General features: G+C 30.7%; 1 protein-coding gene across 20 annotated transcripts in view; it reads right to left on the bottom strand.

Moving 5' to 3' along the window:
• Nucleotides 1–22,266, bottom strand: part of LOC118191434 (uncharacterized) — a 587,182-nt gene that overhangs the window by 114,141 nt on the left and 450,775 nt on the right. For all 20 annotated transcript variants that reach the window (XM_085821953.1, XM_085821952.1, XM_085821944.1 and 17 more), the window contains 4 exons: nucleotides 13,590–13,686; nucleotides 11,090–11,318; nucleotides 4,513–4,764; nucleotides 3,510–3,585 (listed from right to left, as the gene is read on the bottom strand). In XM_085821953.1, coding sequence (XP_085678079.1) covers nucleotides 3,510–3,585; nucleotides 4,513–4,764; nucleotides 11,090–11,318; nucleotides 13,590–13,686 — 654 coding nt within the window. The remainder of the gene's footprint in view (nucleotides 1–3,509; nucleotides 3,586–4,512; nucleotides 4,765–11,089; nucleotides 11,319–13,589; nucleotides 13,687–22,266) is intronic.

Here is a 22,266-nt window from a genome sequence, read left to right as displayed (position 1 = left end):
TTTCTCTTGATTTAATTTGTTTGAGAGCAGAAAAAGCACTTTCACACGCCTATGTACTGCCAAACAGCGCAAATTCAAACTGTCTGCAAATGCAATAAATGCTCTGCGTCTCTAGGCTTTGCCTCCCCTTAACAAATTTACAATTTTCATTGTGTGAGCCTTATAATTTTTATTATTTAATTATTATATTTAATATAATTATTTATATTTGTTATTTATTATTTAAAGCAGTAAGAAAGGTCTTTTGTTTTTCCAAATATTTAACTAACATTTTTCTTCAGCGAAGAAGGGCAAGTGCCAACAAAATGAATAAGAGGGCCACATGCGGCCCGTGGCCCACGGGTTGGAAAATGCTGTTTTAGATCAAGGGCGGGCAACTACTTTAACCTGCGACCCAAAAAATGCATCATACAAGCAGGGCTGTGACAGTCTTTTTGAATGCCCACATTGTTTGCAGGACACGAGCAGAAATACTTCTCCCAAACAGAATTCTTTTTTAAAATTACAATTTAAAAAAAAATTACAAATATAACAAAAAGAGGATCTGTTCCTGTTGGTTATCAAATAACAAATGATTGACTTGTATATACTGTTTCATTTTCAAATAAAAATTTAGAGGTGAAATGTTCCCTAAGTTTCCTTTACTGAACAGATTTTTATCTGAACAATATGCACATGTCCGGTTAAATTTCAAAATTAAGGCTCAGAAATGATAGAATTATACATTTAGAAATGATAAGACTACATTCTTTATCAGATGCATATGCTTTCTAGAATATCTAGTGTGCTTAACTTATGTTGATTGCTAGTATAGACATGCGTACATCAGAACCTATACAATGTAACACTAGATGCTGTTGATTTTTGTAGTTTGCATACAAAATCGGGTAGGAAAGAGATGACAAGCCATTGCACAGGATTTCATAATGGGCGAGACTAAGCAATTAGAAGGGCTGCAACCGACCCACAGGTGGACTCCCCCTCCCCCCCATTTTAAATATTATTGTTATGGAAACACTATGATCATTTACTTTTGTTAAAACAGACTTCACTGAGTTATGTTCTGTGTTAAGGAAAAAAATACTCTTCATAAGAGTAACAAAAACATAAATATATTTAGAGAAAAATGCAGATGCATTACTAATTACAGTTTCACATACTGTTCCTTACAAGAGAAGAACACACTGTTGCTAATCAGCTGCAGCTAAGTATTGGCATCAAAGGCTATTCAATAGCCACCAATTATAAGCTGCATTTCAAGTAACAATACTACTTAGGCTTTACAAATCTCTCATTTGCCTAAGTTTTTGTTTAAAAGAATAGTAAATTAAAAATAAAAAAATTCCAATATTTGAAAATATTTTGTTTCTTCAGCTTTCCAATTAACTAAATGCCAGATAGTCAAGATTTTATTGCATAAAAAGATTAATTAAAGACTTTTGAAAACACACTGGTGAGAAGCTATAAAATATATTTTGGTAAGAATATGATCGTGGAGATAAAAAGATTTCTCAAATTTGCAGTTATCTCTTTGGTTCTGATGAAGACATTATTAATCATATGTCTAAAAATTTTATATGCAGAAATATTAATCATGCGTCTGCAAATTTTATATGCAAAAATGGGAATTCTTGTTACAAATTTATTAATCATATATAATAATGTATATGAAATAAATTTTATTAATCATATATAATAATGCATATGAAATAAATTTTATGTGTAGAAATGGAACTTTTTGTATTAATTAATTAAAGCATATTGAATATTTTATCAATCGAAATTATTAATCCACAATGACCTTTGAAAAAATTACATTTTCTTTCAGAGAATCCTCCCATATATAGAACTGAGACATAAAAAATGCTCTATTTCTTATTTAAAAACACTTTATAATTGGACCTATATAAGAATACCACTGAAGAAAATATAAACTATACCTCTTAATAAAGTTTCAGATCGATCTACAGAGCAGAAGTTCGAGTTTGATCCAAATAAATACAAAATTATGATAATTGAAAGAAAGCATGCCAGTTGTACAACTCAACAATTGTACTTTGATATTATTGCACTTGAAATAGTGAATAAAATTACACATTTAGGTATTATTCTGGATCAAAGTTTTGCTGGAAAAGTCATATTATGTATTTATGAAAAAAAGTTGAAACTACTTTTATAGGACTTAATCATGTCTCTTTCAATACTTTTGGTTTAAGATCTAATGTTACTGTTATGATTTATAAGTAAGATATAACCCCTTCGGTTTGCTATGCTTCTAGAATGTAGGAGACAGCTTTAAAAAAAAAAAAAAGTTTATTCTCATATTCTTCAAAGAATTCAAAAAAGAATTTCACTAAAATTTGGGTGTGGTTGCAGAACCATACCCAAATCTATGAAGCCAAACAAATCAGCTATGAAGCTATGAACCAGCTATTAATCAGCTATCTTACAAAACAGCTATGAAGCCTGTTTTGTAATTGTAGAGTTCCCCTGACTGATCTTCCATGTTTTACATAACAAAGGGCTTAAAGATAGCATCAGGAAACTTATATTTGATACTAAATGTTGTTTGAGGATCTTCCTGATCGCTGATCATCTGCCAATACAAACTATAATTAATGACAATTACATTGAAGATAATTTCGCAGTTGTGTGTTATACAGATGGCAGTAAAATTAACAATCAAGTTGCTAATTTTATATGTCTAGCTTATGTTGTTTTTCATCATGGTTCTCAACAGGAATACAAACTCTTTAAAATTCCCAATGAATGCAGCATTTTCCAAGCTGAATCATAGTGCATTAGTGAACCTATTAAATGGATATCTAATCACTGTTTGTTAAGCTGTAACTTTCTTGTTTGCACTGATTCTCTTTCATAATTATATTCTCTTATGAATAGCTTCTCCTGTAATAACTTAATTGTGACTTCTCATGTTATTCTACGACTTCTGTAACTAAATTATCTTTTCCTACTTATTTGCCGTTTATTCCTCAGACATTTTTCCTGCAATTTTGAAACTGCTAAATTTCTAACTGCACTAATGGTAATTTAATTCATATTTGAAGAGATTTGTGTTATCTGATACATATTTGTGTTCCTACAACTTTAGGGGAGTAAAAAATGTTGGTTATTTGTTTTCTACTGTTCATAGCTCACAGAAGGAAGAAAAGAACTCATTTCTGAGTTAAATTCTTTAAATATTAAGTTTCTTCCTTCTCTTCACGTGTTTGCTAAAAACACAACATAGCATTCTCTTTTTTTCCATATATTTATTTCTTATATGTCATCTATGAATTTATAACTTCATTTTATTTTGTACTGAAACGTCCCCCTCCCCACTGTAAGCCTTGTATACTATGTGGTGCACAAGGAATTTAAATATTCTTTAGAAAATAAAAACTCCATACGTCATAATTATTTTGACATTCAGTATAAATACAGTTCACATTAAAAAATAATAAATAAAATTAAAAATTATTAAAGATGAGAACTATGTAATTACTCACTTAAACCAGCTTCTTGTATGTAATCATATCGCTTCTCCAATGTGACCATTTCCAGTGCTTCTGCATTTAATTCACTCTAAAGAAATAAAAGATAAACATGCATTAAAGGTTAAGTCAATCATTACATTAAAAATACATCATGATGAAAAATGCATTCATAAAATTTAAAACTAAATGAAAATTTTCAAAATTTGCTACTGTATGTTGATTTTTTGTTGCATTTATTTATCGAAATAATTCAGAATATTGAGTACAGAATATTGAGACGTGGAAAATATTACAGTACTTTCTCCATGTTTTCAGCATAAATAATATTTAGTGTATTTAATCAATATAATTAATTATAATGACTAAATAATATTATAATTAATATGTAACTAAAATAACATTTAGTGCATAGTTATAACCAAAAATAAAATGTATGCAACATTAATGTAAGCAATGCCAAAAATAAAATATGTAATAAGCTATATTCTTTTAGAGATCATTTATTTTTTCAAGAAATATACTGCAATAGTTTAACATTTTACCAAGGTAAGGAATTACTATAAATAGTGAAAGAAAATGAAAAAACAGCATACATAGGATGCTTACATGTCTCGCTAAATCACTTACTTAATTCTTGCATCTTAGTCACAGTTTCCACTCATACAGTATGTTTTTATTATTGCTTTAAAACTTCTTAAATACTGTGTAAACTTCACATTAAATTTTATGGATTTTCAAGTGAAATATAAATGAATTACTTTGAAAGATAAAATATCTAATTAATAAAACACCAAGAAAAAATAATAAAAAATGTTTGACTACATGAAAAAATTCAGTTGCCTACTTATCTCAATAGAAACTTACAAAAAGTAAAATTTTTTTAGTTTTAAAAATTAAAATGTTACAATTCACTTTCACAATAGACTAAATATTTATGATTACAGAAAAACTTCTGTTATTTGACTTAGCAAATACTGTTTCATTATATGGTGTTTAAAAAAAAGGCAGAACTTACAGGTGTAATATCTGGCAAGACAACATTCAAATTGCATATTGGAACTTGTGGAGGTTCCCCCCGAGCAGTTTTAGGTTCTTTCATGAAAGCAATACGACCCATTGGTTCTATATGGGGATCTTTCACTCGTACTGTAAATGGTAAACGATTCTCATGAAATGCTTGAAATGTCAGTTTCAGTTGTTCTCCTGACTTTGTCACAGGAACCAAATTGCCAGCAAATTCTAGATACTGCAGGTTCCCTTCAAGGACCTAAATATTAATTAAATAAGTGTTATTATAAATGCATATAATGACATATAAAGACACGTAATGATTTTCTCCTGAATACTTAATTTGGAAAAGGACATATACCATTAAATAATTATCTGGTAATTACTTTTGTTCAAAAATTTAAAATCTTATTGTAGTGAATGTAAGTCAGTTTACATGTTATGATCTGTTGAAAACCACAAAAAATTGTCATAATTCCTTTACATATGAATATGTATAAACCCATAAGCCCTCTTCCCCCCCCAAAAAAGAAAGAAAAGGTAAAAAAAAAAAAAAGCTAACTAAGCATTGTTCAGACAGTATGTAATGAAAATATTTATGTGTGAAAGCAAAACCTGCAAGTTACTCAAAATTACATGAATGCTAACTAAAGATATATAGTTTAAACAAAGAAAAATTCATATAAAATATTACAGTGCAATATGCAATCAAATAACTTAAAATTTACAATATTCCTCCTTGTATTCATTAAATGATTTTTAAAAGTTAAAATGAACATAAACACTATGATTTCAATGATTATGGTAGGGGGGATATAGTATCATAAACACATTTTAATTTCAGTAAATACTAATATGACTGCTTAATATGACCAGTTAGCAACTCAACAGCTTTTTTCTTTACAACTTGTCACTATAAACTTTCAATTTATCTCCAATTAATTTACTCTTCATTTGAATTTCTCAGAACTGCTGCATCTTACTTTATGTTTTTTTCACCTTCACTACCTTGAAAACAGAGGCACAGATTGTTAAATTATCGACTTCAAAGCAATTTTTATTTTCTTCTTCATTTATTTTACATAACAAATTTATATAATGAACTCAGATATATGTGCACTCCATGCACTTATTTTTAAACTTAAATTGTAAGAAAAATATTCAATATATTATGTACTTATTTTTTTTTGCAAGTATCTCTTGAAAAACAATTATAAAAATGTCATAAATTTTTATTTTGGAGAGGGAAAAAAAAAACCGGTGAATCAAAAAGCGACTTTAATACTTAAAACAAGCATTACATTAAAATATTTTTCTTACACATGTTGTACATATGGGGCATGAGAAATTACTGATATTTTCTTATAGCTAAATTTAAAAATAAGAGCATAGAGCTGTATATATACCTGAGTTCATTACATATGTTTGCTAAGTGAAATAAATGAAGAAGAAAATAAAAACTCATTCAATGTTCATGATTTAACATCTGGTGTCCTGAGACAGGATACATCTGCATTTTTAAACTGATTAATTGTAAGGACTTTTCCTTTTTCATTTTGAAATGATTGAATAATTTAGTTTCTCTTTATAATATGGAAACTTTTCAAAAGGTTAGAAAGCAACACCACAGGTTATTTACAAAATTGTGTAATGATAAAGAAAGAGATGAAAATGAATTAGATGCTGCTGGAAAAATATCAAAATCAAAATTAATTTAAGAAAAATCTATACTTTGTGAGGAAAAGGTGAAACAGTTACTTCATAGTACTGAAAATGTTGATGAATAGTTATTCATGAGAGAAACTGATGAATCTGAAAAAAATATTGATCATTGGCACACATGATATCTCTACAGTGTCTAAAAGTTTAAACAATTATTATTATTTTTTTTTTTTCAGATAAAGAAAATATTGAAAAAATTGCAGTTTTTTTACCAAAAAAAAAAAAAATTGCAAAAAATTGCATTCTCCAAAAATACAATTACTAGTGTTTAATAGGGATGTTTAAAATTGGTCACATTTTTGTCAATTCCAAAACACTGATAAGGATCCTAATTTGCTTATCTCACAGCATGCAAAAAGGGAGCATCATGAAATTCAATAGAGATAAGTGACTTTGATTCCTTTCTCACATTTCCCCAAGATAAAGGAGAAGAAAGAATAAATCTTGCTTCCTACAGTTTTAAAAAATACTAAATTTTTAGAAAATAAATACAGGACTAATTTCAGAGTAAAACTCAAGATGCTAGATCAAAATTCGATATTAATTTCAGTTCCATGTTAACAGTTGCAGATCTGTTTACAGCAACACAAACAAAAAGCATGCACATTTTGTTTAAAGCTGTGTAAGGTATTTCTCCCACCTTGTTGGCATGCCTTCGTGGTGTAGTGGTTCTGCACACTGTGCTGGTATTCCAGAGGTCCGTGGTTTGATTCCCGGCAAAGGCGGTTGCTGGTTTTTCATCTTTCCTGCCTCCAAAAATATACCTAATGTCTCTACAGTGGTGCCCGAACTAAAAGGGCTGTGGATGATGACTCTCCACACCCAGGATTTGGCGATTGGGTCCCCTAAAAACCCCAGTCGCCCTTTAAAAAGGGGAGTATGTAAGGTATTTTTTCCCCCTTCTTGGCGTGCCTTCGTGGTGTAGTGGTTCTGCACACTGGGCCAGTATTCCAGAGGTCTGTGGTTCAATTTCCGGCGAAGGACCTTGCTATTTTTCATCTTTCCTACCTCCAAAAATATACCTAATGTTTCTACAACTGTATAATTCTTGGGACTGTTTTAAAGTCGGAAAAATCCATTAAAAGAAACAGAAACTCTTATTAAAAAATTCCAATGCTGTTTTTTATGTTTAAAATCTGGTCATCAAATTTGAAAATGTAATGTAAAGGCTGTCTGTTTGAACTGCAGACAGAAAGACATTTTACTGTATAAAAATTTTCAACAACCTGCATCTTCACTATCTAATGGGGAAATAAGAGAAGTTAGAAAACCCTTCCCAGAAAGATCATGCACTCGTGAATGTGTCCAAAACCCCTAAAATAAGTTGAAAACTTTAATAGTAATTTAAAAAGGTAATAAGATATGATGAAAGGCAATATAATAATTGATTCTGCTTCACAGTACTCATGTGTATTTAAAAAAAAATGCTAAAGAAATGGGTTATCAAGCTGAAAGTTAGGAGTACCTTCAAAAAAAATTTTTTTTTGGGGGGGGGAAATAACACCAAAATGTGTAGACATGAAACTTTCAAACTGTATTTATCAAGTACTGATGAAATCTATCACTGTTCGATTATAATTAAGTTCTCGATACACCACACTTACAATTGAAACTTGTATTAAATTGAAGTACTAGTCAGACAGTGATCTGTGAAATTGTTCTGGTTGTAATCCATGAACTTTGAACTAAAGAACTATGTGACAATAACATATGTATTACTGATAGCGATCAAGGCCCTACTAAAATTTTAACAGGTGCCAATGTAGCACAAAAACTTATGACTGGTGGGTATAAAATGTTACTCTGTGGTCTAACTACAACTGAGACATGACTTGGGTGGACTGTATTGGGGTGCATGCTGCAACTTACTTGGAATTATGGATGCACATGCTAAAAAGAACTAAACCTGAGCTCCATGAAGATACCAGACTTTTTTAAACTGTTTTAAGTGTCAATGAAAATCGTTATGTGGTACATTTATCTTGGGCTGAAATCATCCTCCCCTACCCAACAATTTTGATCTAATGCTGAAAAGATTAAATACTACCATCCAACATCTTAAGTCACAAGCATCGTTTAAAGCATATGAAGAAGTGTTTCATAACTAGTTACAGGAGGGGATAATAGAAAACATTCAAGATCAACAAATTCCAGTAGTACATTATTAATCACATTGTCCCATCATCAAAGAAAATAGCACAACCAGGATAAGATCTGCATTTGATGCCTTTACCAAACTGAAAGGGTCACCAAGCCTCAATGATTGCTTACAGAAAGGAGGAAATCTTATTGAACTAATTCAAAGATTTTAATTCACTTTCATACCATGAAAATAGGTGTCACTATAGATATATGGAAGGCCTGTCTACAGATAAGTGTCTTACCTGTTGACAGAGATTATCTGTGATCTTTATGACATAACAGCAATGGTAAGTTAAAATAGAATTGACATTGTCATGTAGTGTTTGAAGTTTATTCAAGTACTTTTAATGGGGTTCTGTATTTTAACATACAGTCAGTTTTACAAAAGATTCACTTTGGAAATCCATCATTACCTATAGATGTCATAAAAAAACTGATTCAAAATTGATAATTTAACAAAGAGGAAGTCGTGTCAAAAGAAAGTCAGTGGTAATAGCTCTAAGTTCTTTTTTTTTTTTTTTTTTTTTTTTTTTTTTTTTTTTTTAAGTATTTAATATACTTAAACACAGCAATAACAGCTTTGATTCAGTTTCAGTACATTAACTAACAGTGTTTTTGTAAAATTACCATATCTTTTCTGATACTTCAGTACACCAAATTAATTGGTATAAATGTCTATAATGTTTCCTTACCTGATATACAATAAAACAAGTCAAAACTGGCCTCAGTAATGAAAAAGAGAAAATTTCATGATTATATTGTAAGCCTTTATAATACTTCTGAATGTTTATCTTTCAAAAATACTGCTATAAAAGCTATGTGTTTTGATTAACTTACTGCAAATGCTAAGCCAATATAATTATAAAGTTTCAATCCACTGTTACCATACTGGAATTTAATTATTGCATTGTGCTTTATGTTCATTAAATATTTTTGTTCAATCGATTATCAGTTAAACAACAGGATAAAATCTCATTTTTTAATCTTCATTCATTGTTTTAAAATTCAAATATAACACAGGTTCTAAAATCAGCAGATACTCTAAAAGAACATAATTTGACACAAAAGTCCACATTATCCATCAAATAAATTAAATTAAAAAATATAATGTACGTAGCGTATTCGGAAACTAAGTACCGTTTCATTCTAGTGCCGTCGCAGCGCTGTGATAGGCGTCCCGCGCATGCGCACTAGTCTTTGTCGTTCACTGTCTTTCAATTGTCACCATTTTGGTTGCTCTATGTTGTGTTTTCAGTTTGCTGTGCACATTCAAAATGTTTAAGACAATTAGTTCTCCCGTTGACTGTGAGATTCGTGCCGTGATTAAATTTTTGAACGTGAGGAACGTTAAACTGGCCGAAATTTATCGTCAAGTGACAGAAGTTTACGGTGAATACGCGATAAGTGATAGAATGGTGAGAAAGTGGGTAAGAATGTTTCATGCAGGTCGAACAAATGTCCACGCCAATGCTCGGCCTTCTGTTGTCCCCGATGATTTGGTAAGGAAAGTTGATGAAGCAATTCATGAGAACAGACGCTTCACAATGACAACTCTTTCAGAGGCATTTCCACAAATTTCACATACTGTTTTGTTCAAAATTGTGTCTGACCGCTTGAATTATCGCAAACTGTGTTCCCGATGGGTTCCAAAAATGCTCACTGATGTTCACAAAACAAAACGACTTGGTAGTGCCCTGATATTTCTCACGTGGTACAGTGTTGAGGGAGAAAACCTTTTAAACCAAATTGTGACAGGTGATGAAACTTGGGTGTGTCATTTCACACCAGAATCGAAACAACAATCGATGGAACGGAGACACACTCATTCTTCGAAAAAACAAAAGTTCAAAGTGACAATGTCATCACAAAAAATCATGTGCACTGTCTTCTGGGATAGGAAAGGCGTTTTGCTTACTGAATTTCTTCCCAGAGGTGAAACCATTAATACGGCATGATATTGTGAGACTTTAACAAAACTAAGCCGTGCCATTCAAAACAAACGAAGAGGAATGCTCAGTAAAGGAATTGTGTTGCTCCATGACAATGCTCGGCCCCATACTGCTGGTATCACTCAATCGTTAATTCGACAGTTTCATTGGGAGCAGTTCGATCACCCGCCGTACAACCCAGACTTGGCACCGTCCGACTATCACTTGTTCCTGCACATGAAGCGCGAGCTTGGTGGCAAGTGCTTTGGATCTGACAATGACACGAAAAATGCTGTGGACTCGTGGTTATCGAAACTGGCGGGAAGTTTCTTTGACAATGGTATGTATACAAAAACTGGTCACCCGCTATGACAAGTGTTTGATCATTGGCGGAAACTATGTTGAAAAATAGTTTAAGACATGTATTTTCATGTAAAAATAAAATTGGATTCGAAAAAATTGTTTTACTATTTTTTTTTTTTCAAAACGGTAATTAGTTTCCGAATACGCCTCGTATTAAGTATAATTAAAAGTAAGCTAAATAATAACTAAAAGACAACTACTCATGCTTTGCTCATTCTCAACATTCAATATTCAATATTTTTGCATTAGGTAAGTCCTTTAAACCATATGACAGATTTGGATAAACTGTTTGTTGATATCACTAAATTTCAACAATACAGAAGTCTAAATCATTTATTAATGAATATAAATGAAAGGAATAACTATATATAAAGGGGAAAAATATAAAACATGCAAATTATAAATAATGTATCAGTATAACTAACTTACTTCAACATCTCTGCTTTTAGCTACTTCAGTGAAATGCTCTTGAGATTCAAGGGTTTTATCTTCTTTATCATCAGTCATGCAGAATACTCTTAACTGAGCTTCGTATGGATCGTGTCTTTTGGCAAAGATGACAAATTTTGACATAAAAGGCACATAAACAGCTTCCTGGTACAACTCAGTAGCATATCGTGTAACTTCAGGTACTTGTCGACAATCCATCAACCAAAATCTTTAATGAGAAGAAGAAAAATATAATTATAATTTATTTATTTTATTCCCTTTTAATTCTATAATTCCATAACAGTGTACGTACTTAAAACATTTATTATTTTTATTAGGCTATGCATTGACAAAATTCTAAGATTGACCTTTTTCAACTAATCTTTTTGAAGATCCTCAAAAAACTAGGGCTACTGGCTACAGCTCCCACACACCTTCAGTTGGTTTCATTGAAACATTACCTGCTTAAGAAATGAAGTTTAAATGAAATTTTGTGTTTCACAATATGAATTTGTTGCCTATTATTGTAGGTCCAAAAAATGAACAACACTGTTTGCTGGAACTGCCGATCTCTTACAATCTAGGCTAACCAGTGTTCGGCAGTCTGACCTACTCAGTTGCTAAAGAGTCTAAACAGCAAGAATAAGTACAGTTGTTTGTAAACAGTATAACTATCATTAAGTATGTGTATTTATTCTTAACTATCTTACCATACAAAAAAAAAAAAAAAAAAAAATCTGCTCTCCTTCAATTTTTTGTGACATTTAGTTCTGAAACTTCATACATGTACTAAATATTTTATATTAAGTCCCCATAACACAGGATGTTCTGTTTAATGTAGTGCCATTCAGGATCAGAACCCTCTTGTGAGAGAAAGCAAATTTAGTTTAGTAGTTGAAGAATGTACGCAGCGGACCTATGGTGCATTCGCAAGTCCGACACTGTCTGTGCTAATAGAGCACCTAACTTGTAACCTTGTACATTGTGTAAATAATTAAATATTTGTGTGGCCTAACTTAGTTTTATTTCGAACCAGCGGCATTATCTTTCATATTTATCATTATCTTTCATATTTCATTATCTTTCATAGGTAATTTCACATTTTTCAAGTTCATTTCTCTGATTTTCTTCCCCAACCGTAATTTTGGTACATTAAGTTTCAAAATTTTACTTTACGCTTAATATAGTCAAAAGTCGTTAATCCGGACTCGTCGGGACTTCGGCGATTCCGGATTATAGATCATCAGTTTAAATCTGGTAAAATAGCATGCAGAAATTATAAAATTAAAAATATGAAACCGTAATTTACGAAATAAAGAACAATTATGATCTAAACTGTATCAAAATTTACAAAAAAAAAAAGCTTAATATTTATTTGTTTACTTTACTAAACATTTCTTTCAATGTAAGTTGTTTAGGTTGCTTCGTTTTTTATGTGATAATACATTCTCTTTAATTCTATAAACAGACATAATTTCTTGTTCAGTTACAAAGATCCGCTGTTCAAGTCCTATAATTGCTGTGTCGAAAATACCGACTAATTTGTCAATCGAAATTTTTTCGTTTTCAATAACCTCTGTTACTTTCTTCGCTATCGGAAGCGAATTATAATGACGAGGCATTTGATTTAAATCATATCAAAGATGGAGTACATCGAAATGAAATACTACATTTAGTAAGCAATTATAAGCCAAATAAAATAAAAACATCTGCCCTGAAGATAAGGATAGTGCTGGCAGATCAACTTCCAATTCATTGCACGCGCCGCCGCGGGGTTAAAGATAAACAAACGTTAAAGTTTAGATAAACAAAGCATATGCTTTTATTCATTTTTTGCAGCAATTCCACTTTTTGTTTAATGGACTCCGAAACATTTTTTGGCTTTGTAGATCCGTTATATATTAGTAAGTATAAATCGGAAATTCTATTTGACATAATCGAAAGTTCAAGCTTACTTTTACAAAATTGCTCTAACAGTCTGCAAAAAATAATAAGCCGGATCCAATTCGAAGATTAAGGAACAACGCAATCTGCAACATTAACTGAAATAGATAATTAGATTATTTTAGCTTAGCTTATTCCGTCCGTTATGCATTAAACGCGCATTCGTAAACGTATTTTGCGCATGCGCACATGCAAATTTGCAGCCATAAAGGTCTTAATGGGTGTCCGAATTAACGACTTTTGACTGTAAATAAATATTTTTATCAATAAAATATACTATGACATTTTGGTATATAAATCATCATCCCGAGTTTCACAATTTACAGTCTAAAAATGCACTATGATTCATGGTATATTGGCATTTTCTGATTTCGATTATAAGTGATTTTAATAAATAATTACAAGATCCTAATATGTTGTCTCATTATGTTGCCCACCTATATAGTTAAAATTATTTACTAATTATACTTCTAAAGAAACAGGAAACTATGAATAATTCAGAGATCTAATTCATAACTAGTCTGTAAAGCATAATGATACATTTAAAGATAATTACCTAGCAGATACTGTAGTTGTAAATGATACACAATCATTTACAAAAGTCAATGGAGTTGATCCAGTTACATCCTCCCACTGAGCTTTAGAGGAACCTCCTAAATAGATCAAAGATAAAAGAAATTAAATAAATATATAACACTTAACTGCTGTATCAATATAGTAATGACGTCTGGCATATGTAGCCAAGGGTTCTAGGAAAAAAGCCCACAGGAATAATGCTCAAAGAATAATGCTCACAGGTATAAATGCTCACAGAAAAAAAAGCTCACACAGAAATATGTCCACATAAAAAAATACTCACATGGAAAAAAGCTCACATAGATATATGCTCACATGGAAATAAGCCCACTGATAAATAAAATACATATAAATATCCTTACATTAACCCATTAGCCGCTGATGTTGCGTTGACGCAACGGTCAAGATAAATGAGTATATAAATATAACTACCTAAGATATTTTATACAGCAGATGATCTTGTGTAGGTAATATTATGAAGATTATTTCTGTAAAAAAAGATTTGCCTTCAACAATCATTTTGTTTATAATAATTAATCTCATACTTTAAGCAAAATTTTCGACCGGGTTTTTTTGCTAAAAATATTTAACGAAAGAATCAATCGCGGTCTTTAAGAGTGATCTATTTTTAATCAAGGTCACCATTTATCAGAACATTACATCAGTCAGATGTTTATATTTGTGTTGGGAAGGAAAGGAAAACAGGTGTTGCGCTGACGAAACGTCAGCAGGAAACGGGTAGTCAATCTCCTTTTTCACTCATTCCTTTCGATGTTCTGGTTCATGTTCTGGTTGTTTAAAAATGCCTAGAACGAGATATCTTGCATTAGAAGAAGCTCTTCAAAGATTTTTTGATGAAGAAACAGATGATGATAATGTTAATAATGACCAGAAAAAAACTGATATTGTTGTTGTTCCCCCAGAAATTGCAGAGGCTAGTGACGAAGAAAAAAGGAATGGCAATGTTTTAAATAATGATAACATTTTACCAAATGATACTGCTGTGGAAGTTGAAATTCATGTAAGAAGTAAGTTTCAGCCTTCTAAAAGCAGTTATAGTCATACTAAAAAGTTTAAAAATCAGAAGACTGAAATCTTGAAATGGATAAAAAGGGAACTCTTAGTTATGTCTCAAGAAGAACATGAAGAAAGAGATAGAAGAGAAATTATAAAAGACAAAACACAAGGTAAAACTAGTGCACAGATTTTCGATTTTCTTTTTGGTTTAGACATTTACTCTCTTCTCATTGAGTAGACAAATATATACGCTCAGCAAAAAAAAAAAAAAAAAAAAAAAAAGAAGGCCCAGAATTTATTGCATCTGAAGCCTATATGAGAAGATTTATTGGAATATTATTGCTTACAGGATATCATTCTTTACCTCAAGAAAAAATGTATAGGTCTTTTGATAAGGACATTTCTGTTCCTGTTGTACGAGAATTGATATCGCATTTGCAATACAGGAATATGAAGCAGAATTTGCATTTGACAATAGTCAAATTGACAATACTGATAAATTATATGAGGTGAGATTATATCTAAATTACTAAATATCACCACATTTTACTACTGGAAATATAACATCTCTTTTAGATTTCAGACGGGAGAATGCATTATTCCTTTCGCAAACTCCTATTGAGAGTGTAGAATTAGCCAGAAATTGATCAGCAACAGGAAGACATAGTAAATTCAGCATTCAAAAACCATTGCATGGAGATGGTAGACATTTTATTGTAAAGTCCATTGATGGCTATGGTACTCTTTAACAAAGAGTACCATAGCCAAACTGTTTATAGATGCAAAGCATGTAATGTAGCTTTACATCATGATTGTAATCAAGCTTTTCATGCTTGAATCTTTCAAATGAAATAATCTGTATTTGTAAAAGAAATACAATGTATATTCTAATATTTAATTAATTACAAGTAAAGTGATTTGTAGATTTATAAAACGTTATACAGCTAAAAAAGTAATCCTGTGCTCCACTCAAAAGAAACATCACACGAGTACAATCCTATTCACTAAACATCCAATGTCTTATTCCGTTGACGTTGTACGAACGCAACACTCGCTTTTTCCACAGCTAAGAGCATTTTCTTTATTTTCAATGTAAATTTATGTTATAAATGCTTAATTTAAAATTTGTTATTATTTTCATGAGAAAAGAAACATTCCTTGTAGTTTTGGCAGTTAATGGGTTAATCAATCAATAATTAATCGATTTGAGCATCGTACGACTACTTGAATTTTTTAAGGAAAAATTATTTGATCATTTGAAAAATTATTAGACAAATGCTCATATTAACCTTTTCAGGGGCGGTATATAAAAGAATGAAAAACTATAGTAAAATTTTGCATGTACAGTAATATTTTATACCACTGCCCCCTGTAAGACATTTTTTTTTCCTGTAACAGTATAGTTTATTTTTGTTTTTTATTTACTCTATTTTTGCATACTTTTGATGTGTATCTATAGAAATTGATGTTTGAATGAAGTTATTTAAGCTTGGAGCCAAAAACGTTTTAGGAGACCACAGTTTCCAATCGAAGTGTGGAATCATTATGAAGCAGCCTTCGAAAAATCTCCTAAAGCAACACATTATGATGAAAGCTTTCATTAGGTACTAAATTCATTATTTAATTGTAGCCATCCTAATATGTGGTTTTTGTTTGACGTACTGAAAAAAGATTTAGCCTGTCAACATTTATTACTAGCTTTTGTAAATACAGGGCGTACTGAAGTAAAAAAAAAAAAAAAAAAAAATTATTTGGTAATCGCAAATCATGTAAGAAACTATGATGAAATCGACGATAAAATTAGTTGTAATAATTCAATAAGTTTGTAGAGACATTAGGTATTTTGGAAGCAGGAGATGTGAAAGATGAGCAAAGCCTTCGTCAGGAATTGAACCACTGTCCTCTGAAATACATGCCCAGCATGCAGACCAAAACACCACAAAGGCATGCTAAGAAGGCGGGAGAAATACCTTATATACTCCCCACTTTTAAAGGGTGACTGGGGTTTTTAGGGGACCCAATCGCCAAATCCTGGGTGTGGAAAATCATCATCCACCACCCTTTTAGTTCAGGTGCCACTGTAGAAATATTAGGTAGGAAGCAGGTGATGTGAAAAATTAACAAAGCCTTTGCCGGAAATCGAACCACGTACCTCTGGAATACATGCCCAGCATGCAGACCACCATACCACAAAGGCATACTAAGAAGGTGAGAGAAATACCTTATAAGTTTGTGTAAAATATACATGTATATTTCACACATGTATAACATATATATAACAAGGTATTTTATGTAATTTAAATAAAATAATTATTTCTATTTGTTTAGTCTTCTAAATGTTTCTATTATAAAATGTGTAACTTATACTTACTATTATTTTATTTTTTTAACAATTAAAATTGTAATAATTTTTTGCTGTACATTCTGTTTCATTTTTCTTCCTTCCTACTCTCATTTTCCTAATTCAAAACGGTGCATTTATTGATCTTATATAGCAACTAAATCTACGCATAAGTTATACAGTTTTTGATATATATAAAGTGAATTTAAGATCATACAACATATATATGTATATATTATATATACCATAGATGTTTTGGTAATTTAAATAATACTTCTCTGAAAAAAAAAACACCAAGTAGGTGTACGATGTTCAAATCGATTAATTATTGATTGATTAATGTAAGGATATTTCTACATATTTTAATAACCAGTGGGCTTTTTCCCATGTGAACATATATCTATGTGAGCTTTTTTCTGTGTGAGAATATTTCTAAGTGAGTATTTTTCCATGTGAGCTTTTTACTATGCGGGCATATTTATGTGTGGGCTTTTTTCCTGTGAGCATTTATACCTGTGAGCATTTTTCCTGTGGGCTTTTTTTCCTGTGAGCATTTTTCTGGTCACCGTAGCCAAGTCATGAGCTATCTGGCTTATAATGGACACATGAATGCTGCATTTAACACCATTTATTTTAAAGCTTTCATTATTAACTCGTCTTCTATTCATAAATATTAAAATAGATTAAAATATATTCTTGATATATAGGGTGCATCAAAATCCATAAAGTTTCAAAATATGAGAAAAAGTGATGAGGAAAAAGTGCAATTGGCAATAACAACATTGTCTAAATGAGGAATACATTTTACCAGCTAAAACTAATGCTAAGTAAATAAATGAACAAATTATGAAAGTTTAGAAAAATCAAATATTTGAAATATCAAATATTTGGAAGAAATGAGAAAGGAATACATATTAGATCTCTTTCTTGGGTTAATGGCAAGGGTTAAGAAACCTACTGTGACCTGATTCCTGATTCAATGTTATTAGGGTACTTTAAGTCGGGCAGAAGGCTTAGTGTTAAATAATTAAATAAATGTTGTAAAATATAGTAATTCATTTAATCTGTTTGAAAAACACTTGCATGTAAAGTTCAAAGTAAAAAAAAAAAAAAAAAAAATCGGAGTTTGAAAAAAAAAAAGGGGGGGGATCACATATACCATGCAAATCATTGGTCCCCTTCACATATTGTACTTGGATTTCCAGCCCCCCAGCATATTCTGTCATTTTCTCATGAGGAAAATTTAAAGGAAATTAGTGTTCTTTTCTTTTGATCTAAGATCAGCTTTTGTGTAATTCAGCTTATATAGCATAATAGCTCTTTGGCACTATAAGCAAAAGAAAGATGGATCTAAAAATGTTTTTGGAAATAGGTTTTTGCATCATATTACTCACCGTAATCGTGATTGGAGTAAGTTTATGCATTACTTAGCAATTTCATAGATTTTATACATTCCATTATTCCAACTTTGGTTCAATTCAAGTCATCTGATTCTGGTTCCAGACTTCAGATTATGGTTCAGCTCAAGACACCTTAGGCATTCCTTAATGCCAATCAGAACATACGTCAGTAATTGTTCATCAGGTCCTTATTAACACAAAAAACATTAGGTATAGGTTCTTTCTAAGGCCAACATGCATGAGTTTGTCTTTTTATCAAACAAAATAATCATGAGGAGTTACAGCAAGATTTGCATCCTTTTAAGATACAAGGCCTGGATTCGTGTTGGCCTAGGCAGCAGTGAGGCACTTTATTATTTAATAATGTTAAAACTTCTAGTCTATTTATTAGGGCTGTTATGATTTATAATAAATAAAAATTGAGCTTATCTGAGAGAATAGTTGCAGATCTTTTGGCATAAAATCAGACGATTTATGTAACTAAAATCATCCCAATGAAGCTAATATTGGGATGATTTCAGTTAAGTTTGTCTTGAGAAAAAATAATTGAATGCTAAGGTGTTTACTGAATTTAACGTATGCACATAACACTTTTTGAAGTAAATAGCAAATTACAAAATTAAATGTAACAAAAATTAAAGATTGCTTTCCCTCCATATGCGTGTGTGAGTGTATAGGGAAGGGGGATATAATATAATTGTACAATTTTGTTTTTTGGAAAAGATAGATGAATGTTTTGAATAATTATTTTCCCAATCTTTACCACCAAACAAAATTTTAGATAAAAAGTAAAAAATGCCTATTTAAACAATAAGACTAGTTAAATATCAGTTAAAGATGTAGTTAAAAATAACCTGAATTTTTGTTTTTCATTCACAAGAAAAACATAATGCTTCTAAACTGAGATCCGAAATAAAATGTTGTCGACAGCGATTCCTCATAAACTGAATTTAGTTGACTGGATCTCGTAACCTATCCCCAAACACTTTTTAAGTGGTCAGAATAGGAGGAATTGTGGCATTCCTCTGTGTGTCTCTTGGGGTGTAAGTGATAGCCCATCCAGCAATATATTGGAAGATCTGTGAAAGGCCATAACTGTCTTTTTTGTGTTCCTGCTCTGAAAAAAAAACTGATGTTTCTATAAATAGGATTTGAAGATACTTTTAACATAAGCTCTAAAATTAAGCACATAGGCCTTTTCAAAAGAAAACATTCGCAACTTATATTTAAGAAGATCCATACGTTTGCATTTCTGTATTTCTGAATGTTTCCAAACTTCACTTCTTTATCTATAAAATTTGAAAATTGTTAAACATTTTTATTGTTTTTTACATTTTTCTTAACTTTACACTCGAATATTTACAAAAATTATTAGTTAGGTGGATTTATTTCATATTAGTTAAATGAATTAAAATCTATACTTATAGACATTATTAAAAAGAAATGAAAGGGGCATGCTTATTGCTTTAAAGTTGCTCTTTTGTTAAACTAGCTGAAGTTACAGTCTGAAAATCAATTAAACACCTCATACTGAATCTAAATATTGGCAACCCCAAGATCTCGCAATTTGCTCCATCAACAATTTGAAATGAAAGCACAGCACCAGGAACAAAATGAAGAAAAAAAATTCTGGTGCGTCAGCTTTGCATGGATTTAAAAAAGAATACAATCTCATTCCTTATTTGCCACACTTTGTAATAAAATAAATACTGTCCTATTAATTTCTCACCACAATCAAAAAGTTGAATTTGCAAATAATTGTGTTAATCAACACTATTAAACATTGTGCTGTGTCAAAAAGAAAAACTTCCAACAATGTACTCCTCAAATTGCATCTAATGAATATTTTCATTAAATGCTAAATTTATAAATTAAAATTCTAAAATTGTTTTGGGAACAGCTGCATGGAGATTATAAATTGCAGTATGATTAAAAAATTCTTTAAAGTCATTTGGATTTGAATCAGCTTCCTCAGAATCTAATTTTCTATGAACCTACCTAAAAATTTCCAGCTCTTTAGGTAAATAATTAAATAAAAGCATTTTCCAACCTGGATTTAAAAAAAATACAAAAGAGAGACAATTCTGAGATAGTCTGTAATTTTTATGCTAGCATTAAAAGCATAGGGATTTAACCAAAAAATTACAATTAATTCATATTGAACTTCAGACAGCAGATGCTACATTTTAATTGAATAAACATATATTTGCAAGGATTTAAAAATCAATCCATATTCAAGCATATAATTTTCTTTCATACTTGATGAAATTTGAAATGTGTCAAATGATACACAGATAGTTAGTTACACATATACCCAAATAAAAAAGTGTATTTTAAAATTAGCCTATTCATTTCCCAGTTTCTTTGTTTTTTTAGAAGTATTTAATCTCTTGACAGTTTCAATTTAGAATATATACAGCAACTGCAGTTTTTAATACCTAACAAAGTAACAACAGGGAAGTTATACTAGTGAAATGAGAATGGGGGGGGGGAAGTACCAGGGTTGAGCTATTTCTAAAGCAATTGGAAATTGCATAGCTACATTATAAAAATATTAGAGAAGAATAAAATTAAATAATGTAAATATTTTATTGGTACTGAAAATATGCTGCTTTAAAACCTAATGAAAAGAATTTGTGTGAAACATAAAATATTGATGTGGACACCACAAGACTACCTTATACGGCCTATCAAATTATATACATTTTTGGCTGTACTTCAGTTAAACTTATTTCCTAGAATTTCAATACAGCTATATTTCTCATTCAATCAATTCAGTAATCATGTATGCAGTATAGCAAAAATACATAAAATCTTAAAACATCTTCATTAAAAATTGCAAAATACAGAAAAAACATAAAATAACCAAATACATTTAAAAACAGCTATAAAAAAACAAATATTTTTTTTTACAATTAAAATAAGAGTTTCTACATAAAAACAAGCAATTTGGCTAATAAGCAAATTTTCTGTGCTCAAAATTGAAGGTTAACTTTTGGTTCCACTACGCTAAAAGACACTGAAATTGGTGCATCAACTGACTTAATACTGACTTCAATTATTCTACTACAAATTTCAAACGTGGCTTTGTTCGCCATAGCGTCACTTAAACTTTTAAGTTGTTGATAATTCTAAAACTACTGCATGCAAATTAATTAAGGGCATAAAAACCTTAACCGGAACATAAGAACAATATAATTCAATCACTTTTAAAGCAAAAAATGTAAAATTTACCAACATATAAAAATAAAAAAATTAGCTCATCAAGCCAAATAACAGAATGGCAATTCAGTATGCATTATATTTATATACGTTTGGAGTGGTCGATTGCATCGACAAAGTTGCAATCGACAAAGGTAGTTAGATGTTATAGCAGTCTCATATACAAAATTTCAACGTTCTACAGCTACTCATTTTTGAGTAATACATGATACATACGTAAATGTTTTTTCAAGTTTAAGTAGCCCAGAATATGTAAGAGAGCCTTTTCCCTTTTTTAGATGTTTATCAGTTCAAAATTTTTGCAAAACAGTTATTGCCAATTAACTATTTACATAAAATAGGCTAGTCTAGAAAAGGCTGGTTTTTTATGTCAGTTTGCCAATAGAATCAAAATGAAAGCTCAAATAAACAGTACATCCAGACACCTTTTCCTGTTGGCTTGATTTCTATACATTGGAAAAACTGATGCATGTAATTTCCATTTATTAGTGAATTTTTGCTGTTGTTTAACACGTTGAGCGCAGCGCCGAATTTGCTGTCCTTTCTGTTCAGCCGGCAGCAAGCTAAGCCGTATTTTTGCTTAGAATGTTTCAATACATTTCATTAAAATTAAATTTGATCACATTTCATTCAGACTATATGTATTTTTTAAATTTAATACTGTCGGTCCCACAGGC

Source organism: Stegodyphus dumicola, chromosome 8 (genome assembly GCF_044657685.1).
Source record: "Stegodyphus dumicola isolate Sdum_Otavi_A_Nest chromosome 8, ASM4465768v1".
Lineage (NCBI taxonomy): Eukaryota > Metazoa > Arthropoda > Arachnida > Araneae > Eresidae > Stegodyphus > Stegodyphus dumicola.
This window is presented reverse-complemented; position numbering and strand designations above follow the sequence as displayed.